This window comes from Cinclus cinclus, chromosome 5, assembly GCF_963662255.1.
Source record: "Cinclus cinclus chromosome 5, bCinCin1.1, whole genome shotgun sequence".
In the NCBI taxonomy this organism is placed as follows: domain Eukaryota; kingdom Metazoa; phylum Chordata; class Aves; order Passeriformes; family Cinclidae; genus Cinclus; species Cinclus cinclus.
In genome coordinates this window covers 35,668,747-35,692,031 of record NC_085050.1, presented here as the reverse complement: position 1 = coordinate 35,692,031, position 23,285 = coordinate 35,668,747, and the positions used below count along the sequence as shown (strand labels likewise).

Genomic DNA, 23,285 nt, shown 5'->3' with positions numbered 1-23,285 from the left:
TTTTCTTTAGGTCTTCTTTTGTGAGAACTGTCTCTTTTACCAAGCGAATGTGCAGCTGGGAATTTACTCCTACTGAACTCAATGATCAAAACCAAGACTTCAGTGAAAAATGTTCTGCTGGAAAATATAGTAGAACATCTACAGTGCTATTCAACTAATAAAAGTTGGTTCCCTGTGGTGTAGTTTGTGGGAATTGTGGGCTCCTGCAAGGTTTCTCTAAAGCAAACCAGATGCCTGTTTGTTCAAGAATGCTCACTTGTTGTCTGACCTGTCCTCACAACAGCTGAAAGAGAGGAAAAATGCAGCTGAGTTTTATGAAGCTGTTAAAGCAAAAATTTCATAACTTTTAAAAATATTTTTAATGATGTGTTTTGCTTGTTCAAACACTATGATACTTCCTCTTTGAAGCATAATTTTATTTAGTGAGTATATATGCCATCTGCATATACTCCAATGCAACTGCCTCCTGCTAACCTTTTTAGTCACATTGATTTTACAGTGACATAGGTTATCAGTAGGATCGTCTGCTCCGGTTGACTGTGGAGTTTTGGTCAAATCCTGGATATATAATATTGTCCTAAACTCCTTGAAATTTGCAACAAATAACTATCTCTCCATTTTAGTCAAGAAAATTTCTGCTGTCAGATTCAGCTGTTGTCCTCATATTGAAAGGCTGCTTCATAATGTTACCATCTGTCCATGGTAATAAAAGATAGATCTGGCTTTTATACTCAACCTGCAATATTCTATAAAAGCATACCATACAAGAAACAGTTCTGACATATTGACTTCCCCTTCTCTTGGATGCTGCTTTGTTTCAGTAAAAGAAGAAAAATCGTCCAAAAATACACTAATTAAATTATGTGTTTCTGATCTATGATATATTACAAATAATCCAGTATGTTCATTTTATATGCAAAATTCTTTTATTTTTGAAATATTTTACATATTGGCCTTAAAACTGTAAATATAGATCTTTTACATGAATGCTTCTTAATCTGTCTTTGCCCTGTCATTTATTTTCACAAACTTTGGATTGCTGGAAGCTTTCAAAAATGCTTTACTTTATTTCTGTCCTTCGTATCATTAGGAGGATTTTTCTGCTACAACTCTCTTTCAAAGTCCTCTCATTTTAAGGGAAACAGCAATTCCAAAATACTTCATATTGCAAGGAAAATGAGACTATAATGCATCAGACAGAATCATTGATTTCTCCTTTTGTGAGTGTGTTTGTGCCTTAAAATGGCATAGCTGCTTTGCACTTTCCATTCTCTTTTAGGCATAAGATATCAAGGCAGATGATAAGTAAAATATATGATATATTAAAATGCAATCATTTTATTTCACATAAAATCCCATAAATCACTCCTTTAAGTTATTCTTATGTTTCCTTTATGCTCTCCCATATTATTCACCTCCTGTATGAACACAAAAAGACTTATGGTGAAACCCTGTATGCAGAAATTTTGTATAAACTGTCACTGGGTACTTAAGTTTAATGGTAACTTCATATTTACACAAACCTCTTGATTTTCAGTTCAAATAGGTATGAAAGGACCTGTTCCTCTTAAAATCATGTATATTTCACAGATTCTATTGATAAAACAGAAGATTAATTTTGAAAATTTGTTCTTGTACCACTACAAGGGGTTTTCCTACCTCCTGTATAGCTGTTGATATCCCTGCAAAAGTATGTATAGGATAATACATTACGCAAACTTACAGCTTTCCAGCTGCATTATACATGTTTGCACATCCATTGGAAAATTTTTGAGATCCATCGGACAGGAAAGTATTAAAGTCAATCTGAAAGAACACAAAAATCTCATTAAAAATAGACCCCCCCCTAAAAAAAAATAAATCTATAGAACTGTGCAGGAAGAATGCATGAATACAATGGAAGGAATTAGAAACAGAATACATAAATCAACAGGAAGCTCTCAAAAAAGATCTCTTTTAGCTGAACCCATCTAACTCAGCCTAGTATGACAACACAGAAAAAGATTTTGCACTTTCTGAAAAATAAATTTTTCAGTAGGGTTGCCTAACTTAATGAGAAGTCTAAAGGAACACAGCAGTGTGCCTTTTTGTGCTAAAGCAGAATTATTGGACTGTTCCTGTATTTCAAATCCTTGGCATAAAACTTACCCAAATTTACAGGAATTTCATAACATATGTCAGCTTCAAATCATAGTGGAAAAGTAATTTTATGTGTTACTGTCCTAAAATAAGGTGCTTAAAATGCCAACACAAAGGTTTAAAGAAACATTTTATGATATTGATCATAGACTGAAATATGGCTGTAATTCTGAACTGTAGCTGTGCATCAGTATTAGTCCTAATACTTCCTGAGAAATTCTTTGCAAATTATAGAGAAAAGAGGTGTTTTAAAATTTTAAATAAATGCAATAATTTATCTTTCGAGTAGAACTTCTCCAAGGAATCAGAAAGAAAAATTTATAAGAGATAAAGGCACGTGTTTTCCCTCCCTGGCCATGCCTAGGTATCCATTCATCATTCAGGGCCATGACTCTACCTTCATAAATCAATTAAGTTGATAGAATGTCCTACAAAAACCTGAGGAGCTTCAGTTCAATTGCTCATACATAAGGCTCTTCTAGATTGGCTCTAATCCCCCTCTCTTGAACCTACTCCCCTGTTTTTGGCACTGGGGAAAAGGAAAGTGGGAAGTAGCTGCAAAGTATAACTGCATACTTATTTTACCTAATTTTATTTTTTTTTTTTTTAAAATTGTTTAATATATATTTTTTTGTGCTGACTAATCCTCCTTGATTAATTGTTACTCTAAGTTCTGTTTAGCCAGACAGTGTCAGAGCTGCATGAGGAGAGTCTGAGGAGGGAAGTCAGACCCATCCTCTGTTTCCATGCTCTTAAAAGTAGTTCCAAAGGCAAATTCTGGCTAGTAGGCTGGTAACACAGCAAGTCATTTCAGAGACACCTGGACTTCACTTTTTACTTCAGTAAATATTTTAATATTGTATATTAAATTTTCCTTGAATCAGGGAGTGTACCTTCCATTATTTTCTTGTCTGAATTGTTCCAATACAATTACGATGAGGAGAAAATAGGGACTGAAAGAAAGAAGCACATTTAGAAACTTCTTTTTTTCTTTCCTTTTGATATCAGCACACTAGCAATTACTGTATCTCCCCTTATCAGAAGGTTAACTCACTCAAATGTACATAACTAAACTAGATGCCAATGATATGTTTTTAAATCTGTTTTAGAAACTGTAATAGTTCTTAATTAAATCAAGGCAACATAAAGTTTCTGGCTTCATAAAAAACAGAGGAGCTCTCTAGTATCTGCTTTCAGCACAGTTGATGTTTCCCTTTATAATTTAATATTATAATACTTCTTACATTTGAGGTTTTTCCTCTAATTTCATGTGGCTGTGAACTTGGCCTGAATTGTATTGAAGTTGCAATCCAAAGTTGTTTCAGCTGAGTGGTGGGGTCTATACTCTGTGCTGTACATATTTGGAAGGAGTAGGGCAAGGCAGGGAGTTATTTGATTAGAGTGGAACAACAGCTAATGCCTCTTGGGGTGACTCAGAAATCTGCAGATAATTGATTTAGCTCTACTTTCTACTTGAATCCAGAGAAGGAATCCTTTTAACCTACTCTGAATCTGTTTCTAGTGACAGAGTACATGTCATGACACTGAAGATTGATTATGTTGCCAGAGAGGCAGACTAACCTCCTTTTGGATATGAAATCCTCATAAGAATTTTAACCCAACCCTTTCTCCACATGTAAGATGAAAAAGTGCTGCCTAATTGCACTGGAAGGAGGGAAGGAGGAAGGAGACTCTTTTGCCAGTGACACATCCATGCAAGTCTTTTTCTCCAGTATACAACTGTTTACAGATTCCTGACGTCTCTTCAAAGAGTCTAATTATGCATTAATTCAATGTCATAAAAGCATGCAAAGCAAAATACTGAGTAGACAATAGTATATTTATTTTGAAAAGAGTAACAGTTTGCACAAGTGAGTCACTGCTTCAATACCAAATCGAGTGGGGCATTAGCATACTTAAACCAATGTGTTTCTCATTTGATTGGCTTATTGAAGACAGTGGTAAAATGCCTACTGATGTCTGTATTAAAAAGAAAGTGGTGGGAAGAGAAGTGGGATAATTAAATTTTGTCAATACTTATGATTGCTGCTTTCAGCTTCTTAAAACCTTTTCAAAAATTTACTTTCCAGTTTTCTCTCAATCTTCAGCAGTAAGTGATTTATCTTTAAATGTCATACTTCCTCAAACAGGCCATGTTTTCATGTTGAAGTGCAACTGCAATATCCAGAAAAGGGGGAAAAGCAGGAACATTGGACTGTCATGGAATTGGAGAAGACTACAGACTGTGAAACTCATACATAGGCCAACTCAGATTATACTATTACAGGATTTGTTTTGTGCCGTGTCCTAGTTCCTCTAGGCTCAATACGTGTACTGTACAATGGGAAAGATACTTTTCTTATTATTTTTACTGTGTGCATGCCTAATGAGCAATCATTTTCTATTTTAATATGAACAATTAATGTTGACAAAATTCTGCATTCAAAACACACATAATAGTTCTGCATGACTAGCACCTGAATATGTGTTTTAGCAATTCCTAATTGTACATTTGAGCTTCTATCTGAAAAAAATTCATCAGAATAGAGACTCACCTGATGGAATAAAGTACATTTCCATTTTTGAAAATCCGCAACAACTTATTATCTGTTGTAACTTCATGAAAGTTGGCACCTTTTTCATTAGCAAAGAACAAATCAGGTTTCCAAATTGAATCCAGCATGGATGGATCTAAATCTAAAGAGTCATCTGGATATTCACTGTATGCGAGGCGTGGATCATTCCAATTCTGACGGAGAAAGATGTTCACTCGGTAATCCTGAATAAAAGAGAAAACAAGCAAAGCTTTATCAAGCATAGGGATTTAGCTTTTATTTCATTTCTTAACCATGTAATCCCCTGTCCATCTGTGGATGACAAAAGAATTACTTAGCTGAATGCCAGAATGATACCTATTTATATTAGTGGGGACACAATGGATAAGAATAAAGATGCATTTCAGGGCAATAGAAAAAAATCCTGAGATAAGGAAATCCAACCTCCATGCACAGTTTATATAATTCCATATAACTCTACTCCTATCACAAATTTGTCTGGAATTTGAAATGAGAAGCATAAAAAAAGTTTTATGGAGTTATTTTTTTCTGCTGAAAGAAATATCCCTTTCAAAAGGATATCAAAGAAATATGCCTGGAGGGGTATTCCCACTTCCCTATTTCTGTCAGTAAGAATCTGTCCCACTGTAAGGAAATTTTTTTTTCTCTCTTTATCTAATCCTTACTTATTTTAGACCCACCAAACAAGTTTTCCGTGCCTCAGTTCCCCAGTGAACACTGTATGAGCAGTAATTTGCCATACTGCAGTGTGGGAAGGGCACACGATCCTCCTCTCTTCAAACAGGGTAGAGACCATAGAAGTGTTTATGATAAATTAGATTAGCTGCAAGTGTGGTCACCTTAATTTCTACAGACAGTCCTCTCTTTATCAAGAGTGCTCTTATAGAAAAGATGAGTGAGTGCTTTAAACTTCTGGAAGTCATTCTCGAGCTGCACATACATTCTGTCAGAAATGTATTTAATGCTCCACACTTTCTTACAACTTTACCACTCTGAAAATTGTTGTTTTTAAATAAAAGTGAGTAATAGCTTCTCATTACATTGCATTTAGAACTGTGACTGAACATAAGGACATAAGAACTATACTTTTATTGGTCATAATAAGATTTTCCTCATTATTTGAACTGCATTAATGAAAAAGATAAAAATAAAATAGGGAAAAAATAGGTTAGCTGCCAGAGGAAAATGGCAACTTGTTGTCAGACCTTACATGACACTTCTAAATATAACAAAAGTGCAAAAAAAAATCACTTGTATATGGTATAAAAAGATGATGAGAATTTATTTTAACAAGATAACTTTTTGAGTCAGAATGGGAAATTAAGTGTGCAGGGGTGAGAAATACAATATAGCCAAAAGCTATGGATAATAGTTATAATAGGTTAGACTAACTAGTTAAAACTGTATTGGTGTAGAAATTGTTCATTAAAAATCCAGCATTTTATCACTATTTCTCCTAGGAAACTTGCAGCATGCAGCCATGTAGTGGGAAGAATCATGCCAACAGACATAATAAAGGACAATAGAAACCTCAATACGCAAAATTTACTCACGAGAAACAGTTTTTCATATCTTCAGCATGTTTTGGTCAATTTAATTACTCAGCTTAACTAAGGGTACCCAAATATGCTAAAAACATGTTTAACAATTATTGCCAATCAAAAATATTGCAAATCATATAGAGGAAGTCCTAGTAAAGAATTTTATGTTCACATAACCTTAAATATTTTTAGGACAAAGAAAGTAAGTAGAAAAATAAACCTGAAGAATGAAATTAATTCAGATTACTGCTTTCAGTAGAGAGGAAAATGTCTCTGACCAAAGGGAAGCATTAAAAGCATAGGAATTGCTAAACAACTGCCCTATTTAAAGAAATAAACTGCTAATTAATTTGTTAAACACATGTGCACAAACACACCCCAACCCCTTTCAGGTAAGGAAAGAAAGATTTTCTTTTTTTATCATGGGTAGTGACAGCCTCAAAAGCCATAAAAAGTTCTTATGAGAGAGAACCTGTTGGTATTTTTTATAATTAACTCAATGATATAATTAACTCATTATGTGATAAATCCAGAGCCAGGGATTTCTACTTTACAGATGTAGAAACGAGGCTGTACTTTCTGCGTGTTTCTAAAGCAAGACAAAATTCCTATACAAGCTTGTGCCTCAGTGCTCAGAGAACAGTATTTCTGATGCATTCTAGTAAGAGGGAACAACAACCCCTGAAATACACTTATTTCCTTGAATGACTTCCCAAATACCATGTAGTAGCAGTTTCCATTCCAGGTTGCAGCATAAAATCAAAAGGCCAGGAAGAGGAAGGATGTGGGAGCAAGGATGGCTCCACTGCCTTTTCCAGCATGGACAGTCCTTGCACTGAAGGAAACTTTAGCTCTAAACTTGGGGCACTGGGGTACACTGGGGTGGGAGCACTTCAGCACTCAGGACTTTGCATTTCATCCCAACCCAAGCTTTCTATTTTAAAATATATAACTTGAGGTCCATCTATTTACTTTTCTTGGTAGAATATGAAGAGTTTGTGGACAGGTTTAGTTGTAGAGTAAAGGTCTTCTCACATGTGTGAGACAGAACAGGTAAAAAATACATAGCAAGAAAGCCAAATGAAAAAGGAAAATGGAGAATGACAAATTATGGAATCCTTTCAAGATTATATTAAGTTATTCTGCATGTCAGTTTGAGTAAAGTTTATTGGTTTAAATTGTTTCCGGCTCTTACGATGAAAAAAAGTCCTGGTTAAATTTTTCACAGAAGCAGCTGGAGCTGCTTTTCATTTTTCTCTCCCTTGAAAACTCTGACTTGAATTGGCACTCAATATTCACAAAAAAAAATAAATCCTAATCTATCAAAAGTAAAGAGATATGTTTGATTGCTATTTTATGAAAGACAAGTATCCATCATCTCAGTTTATCATTACACATTATGAGCACAAGGCCTAACTGCTTTAAACAAGTAGGGTTGTTTGATGCAAACACAGGGGCCAGAATCAAATTGCCTGAATTGATTTGTTGTCCTACAAGAGGCTCTGTATTCTTGTGTGCTATTTGCCTGAAAGGATGACTGCTAATTCAAATAACTGTGACAGAAAGGCTCCTTGAGGGGAGGGAGAAATCATCATTTCAGTTGTTGTGACTTCCACAGCCTCATCTGTAACCTCAAGGCTGCCATTGTCCGAACAGCTGCTGTACCCTGGTTCTACAGAACAAGAGTGAGACATGGGTCTGCACTTGCTTCACCATACTTCCAAAACCTCAGCCACAAGGTGAACCTTCTTAGAGGGTCCTGATACTGTCCATCTGCTTCACAAGGCTTAATAAAATAAAAATTGGAGATCGGGTAATTGCTCTTTGCTGTCCACGCCAAGGCTTGCGCCACTATGGACCTCAGTACTAACATTTTGATTAGTAATTTCCAGCACATGGTAAAATCTGAAACACTTACAGAATATTTTGATTTCTACTTCATTATATTTGTACAGATACAGCTATATTACCATAACATACACAATGTAGCTTTATGGAGATTTTTGCACAAATCCTCAAGATACTAATTTCCTAATTCTCACTATTTCTTTAATGCATTTTTCGTATGCACTGCATGTGGAATCCTTCTAGATCTGAGAGAGTCCAAAATATGCCCTTCATTAGAACACTGAATATCATATGCTCTCATAATTTTGTATGCTGCTATTTGAACCAAGTATTCAGAATTTCATGCATAAATTACAGAACTCTATTGCCATTCCAAATATTATTATAATTTTGCTTAATATATACTTCTAAGTGAAATCTAGACTTTTCCTTTGTATAATGTAGTCAAGTGATTCTTCCTTCACTTGTTTTAACTCACTGTAAAATTTTAATGTGTGCATCTTACAGACTTTGAAAGAGCACTGTTAAGAGTAAACATAAAACACTCTAACAAATATTGTTCTTGTGGAAAATTTTTTCTTCATGTGTTAGCTATGGCACTTGTAATGAAATCTCATTTGCAATGCTGTACAATAAAAGGTTTTATGTTGCAGAACACATTGATAGTTTTAATTTTTACTGCTGAGATTTTCCAAAGTTACTGTCTTGGTGTCTGAAAAACATGCAACTTGACATGCTTTTTATTTCTGCCTTGACTGGTATAATTAGACAGGATGGCCTGTGGCATAACAGTACTTTGTGGTAATAACATATTTCCATTTTAAATATATTTACCATTCTTAAGCACTGTGGCTGCACTTCAGGTAATAAATTACTTTGTCCAAATTGATTTAATTTTCTAGTTTTCCTTTACCATAGCTGAAAATTTCACACTGGGCCAAGAGTTTTTCAGGTAACAATTTCAATATGCCTTTAACAAAACTTTTCTAGTACAGACACTCAAATATTTACATTTAAGTTCGCCGCTCAAATTGTCAGGTCATTTTTCATGCAGGTTATCAATGACACTACAAAATCAAAGTAGGAGAATAACCTTGAAATTCATACTAGCATTTGAGAAATGAAAATATAGTTTTCGTATTCTGAAGGATTGTATTTTGTATTCTGCCTTGTATTTCCTCATACTTTTAGCAATTGGAATTCCATCATTACTGAGATTACTTACGATGCAGCCTTATCTGTTCAAAAGAATATGTAAAAGAAAGTGCAGGGAAGGATGATACGGGACTGGACAGAGTAGTCAGTTCTGTGAGAGTAGACATGAAAGGTTGGATTTCTTTAAATTGGTAACTTGTTTTACGACTTAATTTATTACTTGATTGCTTTCTGTAAGTATATCAAAGTGGAGGGAGAAAACATTTTAAATCTAAAGACAAGAATATCCTTCCTTAACTTTCAATAAATTTAGACTGAACTGAAATGGTTCATCTATTTTCTTATGCTAACAAACACTGGCGATATTTTCACTGGTCTTATTTATTACAGCAAATAAGTGGATTATTTATTTTTTATTACATCTTTTCACTAATACTGAAGTACTGTTTACAGTTCCCATGCTCCCATCATAAGAAGGGAACTGTTTGATCAAGTCCAGGGGAGGGCCCCAAAGTTGACAAGAGGACAGGAAAACCTCTGCTACAAAAGGTGAGAAAGTTGAAGCTGTTCATCTTGGAGAAGAGAAGGTTGAATGAAGAAATTTTTTGTTGTGAGAGTGATGAGGCACTGGAACAGGGAGGTTCTGGATACTGCAACCCTGGCAGCAGTCAAGGGCAGGTTGGATAAGGCTTTGAGCAATCTGGTCTAGTGGGACATGTCCCTGCCCATGGCAGGGGGCTTGGGACTACATGATCTTTAAGGTACATTCCAATCTGTTAACATTCTATGATTTTGTGATTACAGGGCCGAACTGCAGTAAGGATAGTGCATATATCTATGCTGTCTGGCATTTCAGTGAATGAGTGAAAACCAATTGCAAAAAGCTCCATGCTGCACCATTAACTGTAACTCAATCTGTCAAAGATTTACCATAGCAGCTGAAGAGAAATTAACTGTGATTTAAATCAATTGCTTAGTATTTAGTTTTAATTGACACATTAAATCTGAGTATCTGACAGTCTGGTGTCAGAGTACCAATATTTGGCTAATGCTAAACATCCCTGAGAACATGCTTTTCTGTACTGAAGAGCTGTAGGGCATTCATTACAAGAAGCAATGCAGATACACTTGATTACAATAAAGAGTTGGTCTATGGCACAGAGAATCCTTCTTGACAATCAGTTGCTGGATATTTCCATAGGTGGAATCTCCACATCCAGAACTGATTTTGGCAGTGAGTAAAGTGTTCTTATAGTTCTGACTCTGGAATCACAGAACCCATAGAGAGGCTGAGAGCAACAGCAGTTACTGCACCATTCCCTTAGTATGAAGCAACTTTGTAAATTCTCTAGAACTACATGATCTCTCCCTTGGACAGCAATGTCTTCATGGATGTGCCTTAAGAAAATGAATTCTTCCTGCAGTTTTTGTTTCTAATCTTCCCACTCCTGCAATTCTGCTGTATAAGGAAAAGAATTCAGTTCCGCACACAAACACATGGAAAACTTTCTTGTCTGGTCTTGCCTGAAGTTAGTTGGCTAAACACTTTGTGGGTGATTAAGATGTCTACAGCCCTTGAAGGCCTGTTCAGTTCCTGGATAAAAGCTCTAATCCTAGTTTAGATTGAAAATTGTGGGTACTCCTGCTCCCTCCATTAAGTAGGATAGCCCAGATGGATGGGAGGTTTAGGTGAGGACTAACTTGCCTCTGATCTCAGGAAGATTTAAAATTTATTGAGCTATTCAGAAAATACTTTTGATGGATTTGGATGAACAGCTCCTCTGAGCAGTAGATTTTAAGTTGTGTATTCATGTTTTTAATATTTCTAGGGTTTTGGGATTAGTTTTGGTAATTTTTTGGGGGGGATTTAGTTTGTTTTTTTTTTCTCATACATTTCAGAACTAGTATTCTGATGGGTGTCCTGTGAATGGTTTGCTTAAAACTTTATTTCATTTTTGCCTAATTCTTTTCAGAGTTAGACTCCAATAACTATCCATCAATACTCAAAGTCAATAGAACTAGAACTCACTTGGCAAAGAGCTGGCTAAAACTAGTACTTCAACACTGCTACCTGTAATGTCAGACCTCTCAGACTTCCTTACAAAATTAAAATTCATAGTTCAGCAAATAAATTTACACACTAATTCTGCACCTGCTCTCCCTACATGTGCCACCTGCTTTCATACCCTTGGATTCTGGAGTGGTATGGCTTCTGTGAGCATTCTGGCTGACACAGATGAACGCTCCTTGCTGTACTTTTTTCTGAGATAAGTAATACCTAATTTGCCACCACTACAGATGATGGAGGATGAGAACCAACTAAAACCTCTTACAGTTCTGTTTTTGCCTTAGAGAAAATATTGGGTCATTTACGGGATGCTTATTAGCACAGAGCTATCAGACTCTGTCATTCAACCCATAGCTAAAAAAGGAATATAGACAGTAGTTTCTGAGACAGCTCCTTGATTTTTGCCTTACTTGCTCCCTTGTCTTTTTTAGAAAACATTCAAAATAAGTTGAATTCAACAATGTGCTACAATGTCTACTTACTTTCCATCGCTTTTAGGGCTAAAACATTTCAATTTGATAGGTTTAGTTTAATTTAGCACCGAGTTATTTTGTTGAGTTTATTATCAGTAGCAATACTGGATTTTAGATTTGGTGCTCACATATAATCACCAGAAGTCAAAGGTAGTTAATATCTAGGATGGTTATTTTTAAAAAGATTAATTATAATACTGTCATACTTTATAATAATGTTTGTCATAGCTCCTACTGCATGTCCTAGAATATTTATTAATTAAAGATTAAGTATACTACTCCCATATTTAATGGAAACTCTGTGCTCCCAAGTCCTAACGCATTACACTAAAATCACATTTTAAAACTTGTACAGTGTAATTGCTTTTTTGAGCTTTAGCTCAGAGGATTTTAAAATGTTTGCACATTCAAGCAGTAGTAGAAGGGATTAGATGAAAACGGACATGACAATTACATGAACAAACAACATGCATTAAGCCTCTGTCTTCATTTGGTCCTTGCCATGTTCTCAGTTGACAAAAGGTTCTGGGATTTTTCTGAAAGCAAATGTGTCCCTGAAGAAGTTTTTGTTTAACAGCAGAAGGTGCTTCTTGCTAAGTGAAAAGTGAAGTTTTTCTGAGATTATTCATTTGTTCGCATGAACGTTTGGTGCTATATGTTCCATTTTGTTATTAATTAATTTTATGTTAGCCCTTTGAATATGAATACTCTCAATGAGTGACTGAATGGGTTAATTTTATAAATCTTTACTGAAAACATGTATTTGAAATCATCCTCTGTTTCATCTCCTCAGAGAAATACAACTGAATTAGATCAAAAAATAAGGTAAAATTTATTGCAAACAAGGGACCTAATAATGTTTGACTAGAAACATTGAATTTTCAGTATTCTATCCCTTCAATCCCACCAGGAGTTAAGTAGCTAAACCCTCATTCAATTTAAATATTTTAAAAGAAGATAGAGGAACTAAAAGGAAGATTGTGAGAGATCCCGCATATTGTAGCTTACAAATGTTGGTAGATGGAAAGCAGACTAGAAATCTTCTTTAACTAATCCTGTTATGTCAATAAATTAGCTTGCATATGTTCCTATACATTTACATTTTGAAAATCCATTAACTGAAAAAGAAACCTAGTGACTTGAAGGATCAGGCAATGTGAAGATGGCTTATTTTTTAAAACAAGGGAATAAATCCAGGAGTGCTTTTGAAGATTATTGTTTCATCATCAAAAACAGGCAAACAAGAAGTAATAAATACCTACTTTTTCTCAGTTATGTGTGTTCAATAAATTTGTTTTTAATTTAATTCAATACCTTAAATATCTTCATGGTTGTAATAAAGTTTTAGGTCAGTATCTATTCACACTGCCTCAGTTTCCAATGAGAAATGCCTTGAGGAGGTGGCTACCTTTTTTTTTTTTTTTTCCTGTGAAAGAAAAATATGGAATTAAATTTGCTTCTAGGCAAAATTAATTTTTAAGCCTAGAGGCTTGCAAGTTGGGATCTTTCTGAACTCTGGAGAAGGCTGCAGCTTGTTTGAGCTGAGGTGAAGTTAATTTATTTCACAGTGGCTGGTACAGGGCCACACTTTTATTTGTGCTGAACACAAGGTTGATAATATGGAGGTGTTCTTCTGTTATTGTTGAGCAGTGCTTTAACAGAGCCAAAGCATTTTTTGCTTTTCCAACTGCCGTGCTGGTGAAGAGACTGGAGGCGCATGGGAAATTGGAAAGAGACAGGTGACACAGGTGTATCACTGACCAAGGTGATACACCATACCATGTGGCATCATGCTCAGTGTATACTGGGGGGAGAAAGGGGTAGGGAGGCAAGAAGGAAGGGGGGAGATATTTGGAGGGAAGGCATTTGTCTTCCCATGTAACTGTGTGATGGGGCCCTGATTTCCTGGGAATGGTTGAACACCTGCCTGCCCATGGGAAGAATTAAATGAACTCCTTGTTTTGCTTTGCTTGTGTGCACAGCTTTTGCTTGCCCTATTAAACAGTCTTCATCTCAGCCCACGAGTTCTCTGACTTTTTACCCTTCCAGTTAATTCTCTCCGTGATCCCACTGGTGGAGTAAAGAGTGAGTGGCTGTGCATTATTGGCTTGCTGGCTGGGGTTAAATCATGACAAAAGGAATTTTTGTTGGCTTTGCAGTGCTTTTCAGCCTTGGATGAAATTGTTAAGAAATTCAAAGCCTCTGCAAGCTGGAGCCCTAGAGGCAGAAAAGCAGACAAGCCTGTGAGTTGGGATTACCTGCAATTTAGAGAAAGGGAGGAAAGTGTCAATCTGTAGATCTCTCTTTAGAGGTACCTGTCTGATGAATCTAAACAGCAGAGTAGCACTTCGTGGGTAAGATGGTTAATTAGATAAAGGGTCAAATGGAAGTGCTTAGGAGTGAGAGAAGACAGAACCCAATTTCTATGCTGAAAGAGATGGCTGCTGCTGCTGAGGTCCATATAATATGTCTGAGATTCTGAAGTCATATGGGTTATTTTGTGCAAAAATAAATCAAACTATCTGAGAGAAGCTGATTTTTTTTATTTTGCAAATTCATATTAGGGTTCATAAAGAATTTAGTGGCATGTCAGTAAAAAATTCATATAAGACCATAAGACCTTGCTGTGATCATATTGACTTTTAAAGAAAATTAAAGCCTGACTCACAGACTCATAATACTTCTTGTTCTGCTAGCTTTTAATGGCCATAATTACTAGTATGCTATGTGTTGTCTATGGAAAAAGAAAAATACTATATAAAAACCAGATTCATACAAGTACTTTTGATAAATTGTATAATTTTACTGTTCAATTTTCAAGTATTATAAAATGGTTTCAACTTTTTAAAGTATATGATTTACAACATATCTTTGCACTACGGGTATGATGTAGAAAAGTCTGAGCATACAGCTCTTTCATGCTGACTGATTACTCTGGCTTCTGTAATTAAAAATTCACACCCAGCATATGCACACACAGAGTGCAGGAAGTACCAAGTATTCAGAATAGATTGAAGACATGATGGGAGAACAGAGTTTTTAAATGATGCTAAAATGATGCTCCGAAACTTATTAAAATTGAGAATTTAAAGATCATTTGGAATGTTTGTACTGGGAACTTTTCTAGGACATATTTACTAGACTCTAGAACAGAAATTAGGAACAAAGGTGACCATCTGAAAATCCTTAATTCAGGTTCATTCAACAACTATTCTAAAGTCCACTGTAGCTTTTGTTACTGTAAACAGAGTTAGCAAATTGCAGGTTCATGCAAAACTGAGGGGAAACAGACTATAGTTTTACAGTGATAGATGGGGATTTATGGACTTAACTCCTATTAGCGTTAATGGGAGTTAAGAACAAAATCCACACATATCATGATGAGATTAATTTCCATTGCCTAAATACGTATCATAAAGCAGCTACATTAAAGATTTTTAAAACTATTACTGTTGACCAAGTCCTTTGATTTAACTTTTTTTAAAAAATGTTTCTATACTGGTATCTGTGTTATAATTTTAGGAAACATCACAAGTGTTACACAATCATAACCCCAAGACAGTTCATCTTTCATGATTGCAACAAAATAAGAAACTTCAAAAAGAGCATACCTCATATGATGTGAACAGAGCTATGTAGTGATGCCACAATCTTATTTCAACAGATACCAAGATTTCCTACAGTAGTGACTGAGTAGAACTCAGCTTGCAAATTAGATATTTTAACAGCTTTTTCTGGATAGTGCTGCAATTGCTCTACCAGGATGTAGCTTTTTAGCAACAGCTTACCTGACAGCAGCCTTCAAACAGATTGCAAAGACTAATATAATAAAGTGGAAGTAAGTAAGAAGATACTGGGAGGGATGGGAGTGATGGCACATGATTTCATAGTGCAGGGCTGTACAAGTAATGGTTTTCACTTTAAGTGAAAAAGAGCATTCAGAGGAAAGAGAACCAATGTAAACAAACATAAATAAGGGGAAATAAGAGGTGTGAGTTGTTTCCCAGCTTTGCTAGAAGATTAGATGACTTTAGGTAAATAAAGTATATAAAAATTTAACTAAAAGCTAAGTCTCCCTTGGAATGAGAAGATAAAGATTCTGGAAGAACCTTTGATAAGTTTGTAAAGAAACCATTTGGGTTTTAAGATGCACTAGAATAGGTGATGAGTAGTATTTAAAGCAGCAGTATGCAGCAGCAAGGAATTGAACTGATGATGTAGGAGGTCACTTCAGGTTTTCTGCAGCTAATAATTGCAGTGAGTGCTATGGGAAGTAAAAAGCTTTGAGTCAAAAAACTGAGCTGCTCAGCTTTCTGTATTGTAAAGTGTTTTGCAAATTCTTTAAGACCGCTGGTTAAAATGGACAAGAAAGAAGGATTCATTTGTATGTCTGGATGAGCTCATTATAGCACCTGTCCAGTTTATCTATTTTACATAAACCAGAACAATTACTTCTAGCTTAGAGTAGTAAGGCAACTGTTTGTTATGTGTACAAGGGAACACTTCCAAGCAATCTATTGAAAGACAACCTAGAATAGGTACAATAGAACAAAATCAGAAATGCTTATTGAAGAAAGATGAAGCTAAAGTGTGGATCATGAAAGGAGAGTAATTATGGTGGCTAAAAAATGGGTTGCTGTGGTTCAAAAGCACATTTTATTTGTAATTGCAAGATAATCTCATTAGTGGGGGGAGTACAGAAAGATGTATAACATGCTTCCTGTCAATATTCAATTCTTTTCAGACTGAATAAAGAAATACCCCTGAGCAAAAACACAGTAAGGCCAAATAAGAGACATATGATTTTCAATTGTTAACTGAGATTAATTAAGAGTGTTAAATTAAAATTAAATCAATTAATTCAGTGTTAATTGTCTGCAGTGTTATTTGCCATCACATCTCTCCGTGAGCATCCCCTCCAATGCACTTTGAGCACATGCATTATGCTAAGTGTATTAACACACACTGAGTGAAAATTGCTGTAAATCTGCATTAAGGTCAGTGTTGTACCTGACCTTTAAAACTCATAAAACCTTGAGCAAGTTTATCAGTCACATTTCCTAGAATAAAAGCAGACATTTTGGTATGGCCTACTATGTACCAAATAAACTAATTGTTTTGTGTATTCAGTATTCTGACTCTGAATATTTGCAGCTGAAAATGTTGGCACTGATATTAATCTGACCCTGTATGACTGAATAATCTCTTCTCTCTTTTTTTTTTTTTTTTTTTTTTTTTTTATAATTGCCAACAGTATATATGGCACTGCTTTTAAGGATCACAAAGTCTTCTTGCCATAGGAGATACAGTGTGAATACAACAAGCTGAGCTAAAAAAACTCTCTAAAGAACTTTTCAGGGTATTGTGATTAAAAACTAAAATTTAAGTTCCATTGTACCAGTAAGAAAAGCATTTTCTTTCCTATAGGATATGGTTCCAATATTGCCAATATATATTTAATTTACATGACTAAGCAATCCAACTGATTTGTCAGATTTTTAAGGTTATGTGTGCTTAGGCACTAATTACTATTTATCTCAAATGAAAAATTTCACATCTTAATTTGTATTAAATATGTCAATTTTGTTATAATGAAATAGTAATTTTATTCTGGGCTTTCACAATTTTTTAATCTTTTATTCTTCCAGATTTTGAAATTCTTATGTGTAAAAGCCCAGAATAGCAGCAACTTGCTAAATATGAAACACTGGTCCTAGATTTTCCTTTATATGTGTGAAGCAATAAGGGTTTTACTTGTCTAGAGGATGAGTATCTAGAGAGATTCACAATCATTCTCAATGATTGTGAATATCATTGAGACACGCACAGATCTAGTGCTACCATTCATTTTGAGAACAGAGAAAAATTGGTGAGGCTGGATCCTAAGTGGTGCCAATGATGAAAGTTTGTTTAAGGGAGCTTATTTTTTTTTCCTGTCTCCTCAGAGCATACATTGCGTAAATGAAATTGCTCATATGATCACTTAAAATCACCTAGGTTCAACTAGAATCACAGCTTCCTAGGAAGAGTTGGAATTCTTTTGCCTGCTGTGAATCATCTGATTTCTATTTTGATAAAAAGAAAGAGAATATGAAATAACTGGAATGGAAGGAAGGAAGGAAGGAAGGAAGGAAGGAAGGAAGGAAGGAAGGAAGTTTACAGAGTTGACAAGCTGTAAACCAAATTATGCTACTTTTTTTGGTCTGTCTGCCTCTCCTGAGCAGGTGTAGATGAGCAGGTGTAGGTGAGCTGAAGACAATGTGCTTGCCCGAGAGACACACGCTGCCCTTCCCAATGCCCAGTGCCACAATTCTTGTCCTTCCTGAGAGCTATTCAGCGCAAGCAATGTGAGATTGGCACCGGGCTGCTTTGTAAGCTACGCGGGTGTTTTTAACCCCTTGTTTTTCTGCCTGTTCACTCTGTTATGCACAGCCGAGGCAGCAGAGGGAGCTCAAAGATTTTGGTCATCCGCAAGAGACCCCGGGGAGCCCGGGCAGGGACGGACACAGCCAGGAGCGCTTGCGGCGACAGCGAAGGACAGGGCTCGATGTATTCGGGCTTCTTCAGAGCTGCTAGTTCATGTCCATGTCCCATTATCAGCTGGCAGTTTTAAATAAAAGGTATCCGCGGCCAGGTTTTATTTTGCACTTTTGCACTTGTGGCTTACTTAACCTGTTCTGTTTGCAGTTTAGAAAAAAAAGGGGTATTTATCAAGAATTTAAAAGTCCCTTTTTTTAGTCTAAAAATTTGTTCTAATGAGTTTAGACATAGGTACCTGAATTTTAAGAAATACAGTAAATTCAACTGATGAAATAGTGAAAATTGAAGACGTACTGAACTGCAGTGAATTTAATTTCTTTGAACAGTGCAGAAATTCAGTTTGTGAAATAGTGCAAGATTGTTTTCATTGCCATTTAAAGGTAGAAAGATTGTCATGTTTTTAGAAGTTCACCGTCAGTGTTAGGGAGAAGAAAAGCTAATAAACCACACAACTGAAAGTCCTGTCTAGATAAAAGCATTTGTTCTTCTGCAAAGGATGATGATTGGAGGTCATCAGTGGCTCACAGTAAGTAGAAGTCTGCTTTGAGCTATGCAAGTAAATACATCATTAACAGAAAACAAGCATCATGAAGGTCAAGGTTGTGCTTAAAAGTCCAGTTTTTGAATGCATAAAAACATGAGAATGAAAAAACCTTGTGGTTCTGGCCAGATTTGGTATTTTCTTTAACATATTACATTACTTGAAACTATATGTTACAGACGAGGTCCTTGTCTACTTTGACTGTTTGAATTTGCTTTCGAGGTAACAGTGAGTAGAATGTAGTTTCATTACAAAGTAGAAGTATCATGCTAACTTAACTAAGTTGCACTGAATGGAAATGTTTAAAATTCTGGTTTTGTAGAGAAAATACACTTGAGGTGTGAATTTGGTCATCCTCTTCCTAAACTCAGGACAATTTTTGTGTGTTAACAACTCCAGTTTTGTAGATACCCTTTATATAGCAATCGAGTGGCTAGGTCTTTGCACTTTACTGACCTTGTGGTCTGTCTCCTCTTTTGGACCAGATTCATTCATCCAGACATTAGGAAGTAGCTGTGGAACACTATTCTAATCATGTCGGTATTGCTTAATCCTCTGATTGAACCTGAATAAATCTCTCTGGATGCCCTGTCAATCTGTTTGGGATTTGCAATCTGGAAGGGCCCCCAAATACAAATTAAAGCAGTTTTCTATCTGAAAAAAAATCATCTGCCTCTCTCAGTAACAACTAATACTATGTTCCAAGGTAGGTAAAGGACAGGCAGTTAACACCACTTGGAGATAGGGGGCATGAATATTTGACAATATGAATTTTCTTATCATTTTCCTAACTACAGGTCCTTGGTTACATTAGGGATTTTTGGCAGGTTTTTGTTTGTTTGGGTTGGTGGGGGTTTTTTTGGGGTTTATATTTTTTTTTTTGGTTTGTTTTGTTTTGTTACTATAGCTATTCAATTCTGTCATACCAAGTACATATCTTGACCCCTAAAATTGGATTTCAGAGTATTTTCTATATTTGGATCTTACAAACTCCCACAGTTGTTCTGGCATCTCTCTGTATTTTAACCTTTCAGTGAGGTTATCCTGGGGGTTTTCATCAATTCACAGTTCAGTATAGTTTTGCTACCTTTACACTCTGACACTTCTTATTTTGTTAAAATATCATCTTCTGTATCACCTGTCTTTCTTTAGTAGACAAATTTTTAGTCTATGTACAAAAGCATGCAATCCACTTCTTTTTATTCCAAATTTTATATACCAGTTCAAAATTTTAGTCATTCTATTATTTCAGTGCAATGACTCTGTGGAAGAAGGACTTTTAAAATAAAGTATTCATCTCTATATGCAATGTATATGATGAAATTAAAAAATATTATTAACAAGGTGGCTTAATGAATTTGCACTTTTGAGGCTAGAAAGGTGGAGCATTATGAAAACTAATATCTATTCTAATAATTATTTCATTGCAACTGTGAAATAAAAGGGAGAAATGATAATTTAAGAAAGCAAACTTTCTACCCCTGGCTTTACTTCTACTTGTGTGTGATGGTATAATGATGAAATATTTGTTATAAAAAATCAATTGCCAAATTAGGAATTCTCACTTTCCATTCTCAGAAGTGGATTTCCTTCTTTGCTTAGTTACAGGTGAAGAGAAGCCCCAGCTAGCTTTAGAGCCCATGGAACATACTTAAGTTGAACTTCAAACATTAACTGCATTAAAATGTCTTACCATGGTTGTCTCTGCAATGGATCCAAAGCTGTTTATAAATATGTTGCATGTGACATTAACTGGAGGACCTGCAAAAGAGAAAAAAAAAAAAACAACCCACCAGTCCCTGTTCCAGAATTATTGCTTATTGATTGATTATTCAATATAAACCTTTCAGGAACAATATTTAGTGACTTTGGAAGAAATAATGCTACATTCACAACTAATTTATGCATGATTAAATTGAATGGTTTCTAATATTTTTCCTTTTGATTTTTCTCAAAGGCATACTACTTATCTGGCCAGGTTTGGCAATTAAAAAAAACCACAGCAACAAAGTTCAGTATAAACCTGCACACATGCTTCTATACAGAAAAGACAAAAAAACAGCATCCTATTTGAAATATATGGGAAAAATATTTTATGTGTATTTAAGTGAGAATGCATGTCCCTTCTCACAACAGTTGGGGGAAAAGTGATTTTCTTCACTCAAAGCAGCTTCTACCTTCAATGTTATCTGTCATCACTGGGAAAAGAAATGCATTATTGCTGCTCTTATCTCTTCTGCTTACAGGAAAGTAATTTAGATTCTATTCCCACTTCTCTTAGATTCACAAAAATCTTTGAGTCCATTTATAACTGAATTCTTTGTTTCCATGGGTCCTCAGTCAACCGTTGTTTTGTTTTATCTTGCATTTTGAACTATCAGTAGTGGCAGAGTAGTTATTATGATAACTGAACAATGAATTGCCTCTTCATGGAAAAGGGTTTAAAACATTTTCTAGAAGCCTCTTTAAAAATGTCATTGTGGAAAAGCATGCTAACTTTTCCATTATTCCTTATCAATTTCAGTCCGTGTCCAATAGAAACAAGGTTTTTCCATCTCAATTATTTTTCGTTACCTTCCTACAGCTCAGTATTCTTATATCAATAAACCACTTCAGCATTGAAGAACCTGGATTCTTTTCGTAGTTTTAAGAAGTCTAACAATGAGAGATCTGTATCTGGAATATGAAGACTGGTCTTATAAACCTTTATGTAATATCTCTTTTTTAGTTTCACTGAAGAAAGAAACTGCTCTGCCACTACCGGTGCTTTGCAACTAGCAAAATCTAGCATGACCAATACATTTCATAGTAAATACCTGAAGAATCAAAATGTCTATTGAAAATTATACCAATATGATAGAACTTGGAACATCCAGCTTTCTTCCCAGACAGAAAAAATGGTTTTGAAGTGCTGTACAGCAATTCTAACAAAACATTTCTAAATGTAGTTCAGTCTTTGCAAGACACAAGATTACACCTATGGAGCAGAATTCTCAGGTAAAGAGGTAGCACTTGCAGTCCCTTTGCTGCACAGTTAATTATTTGGAGTTGTTGAGTATATCCAGTATTTCTGAAAATTCAGTAAAAGCTTTACATGCTCAACTCCTGAAAAGGATCATGGGAAAAAGGAAAAGCAGGGAAGATGAACGAAGGCAGAGTTACTAAAAGATGTCAGGGAGAAAATTGTCCTTTTTGACCATGTTAGTAATTTGTTTGCAATGAAGCTTTTCTTTCAAACAATCCATGTTGTAGTGCCTGCCATCATTTCGAATTTTGTGTAGCCCTATCTTGTTTAAAATATAATTTTGCTTTCAATATAGTTGTTTTTATTAAGAAAAAGCTCTAAATCAGTACAGTGATGATGCCTAATTTCAAACTACAATGAAACAGCTAATAACTAGTTAAAAGGAGCACAGAAGTAGAAGCTAGAAGTAGCCTGAAAATATTTTGGAGTTAACTCAAAGACACTGTGCTGAGAGTAAAAAATGAACTTCCCAAAACATGGTCAAAAAGAATCACAAATGAGAAGCTGTAAAAGCTGGAAATCATATTTGAACACAGGAATTCAGGCAAGTTGAACACAGATTAAAGAGAGGAAGAAAAGAAATAGAGCTAAAACTCACTAGAGACAGAAGAGCTAACAATGATCGCTATCTACAAGGCGTTAAAAATAGAATTCTGCCAAGATCTGAAAGCTGAAAGAAGATGATTAAGGCACAAAAGTATCCATGGAAGTGAAGAAGGTCAGAGCAGAAAAAGCAAATGAAGTCTTTGTAGCAGCATTTGTCTCCAATTGCTGGCTGTGTCAAATACTAGAGCCATTCTGCTGGAATTTTGTATGAGGACTGTAGAAAACTTTTCAGACCAAGTGAACAGGTACAAACTGACTGGCTGAGGTGATACAAATCCAGACATTACAAAAATCTTTGCAGAGCTGTGGAAATACAATGCACTGTGAGTCAGCTATCACCTGTGTTAGTTTTGTAATCAGTGGAAATGTGTACCATGTCCAGCAAGTATAATTCAAATTTAAAAAAAACCCCAGATTTCAGGTATGATGATGGGGGACATGAATGTGAACTTTATCCCTGCAAACCTTACCTCTGTACCAGCCAAACTGGTAGAAATAATGAGAACTTTTATAAGATACAGATTAATATTATAAATAAATTCATTACACAGATTATTATATTTATATATCAGTGAACACTATGTCGAAAAGGATCAAAAATTCTATGAAAAGCTGCCACAGAAAACCAGCTTAAGTAGAAGAGGACAAAGGTATACAGGAGGCAGATATCTGCAAATATGCAAATTTATAAAGATAGAAAGGAAGTAAGAATTTTCCATGGCTTCGTATGTCACATGGCAATAAAATCAGTAAAATAATCAACAAATTTGTTG

At 35.4% G+C, this 23,285-nt stretch overlaps 1 protein-coding gene across 3 annotated transcripts in view; it reads right to left on the bottom strand.

Annotated features, from left to right (window-relative positions):
* Positions 1-23,285, bottom strand: part of GLRA3 (glycine receptor alpha 3) — a 74,717-nt gene that overhangs the window by 30,057 nt on the left and 21,375 nt on the right. For all 3 annotated transcript variants that reach the window (XM_062493611.1, XM_062493612.1, XM_062493613.1), the window contains 3 exons: positions 20,575-20,642; positions 4,695-4,918; positions 1,724-1,806 (listed from right to left, as the gene is read on the bottom strand). In XM_062493611.1, the coding sequence (XP_062349595.1) occupies positions 1,724-1,806; positions 4,695-4,918; positions 20,575-20,642 (375 nt within the window). The remainder of the gene's footprint in view (positions 1-1,723; positions 1,807-4,694; positions 4,919-20,574; positions 20,643-23,285) is intronic.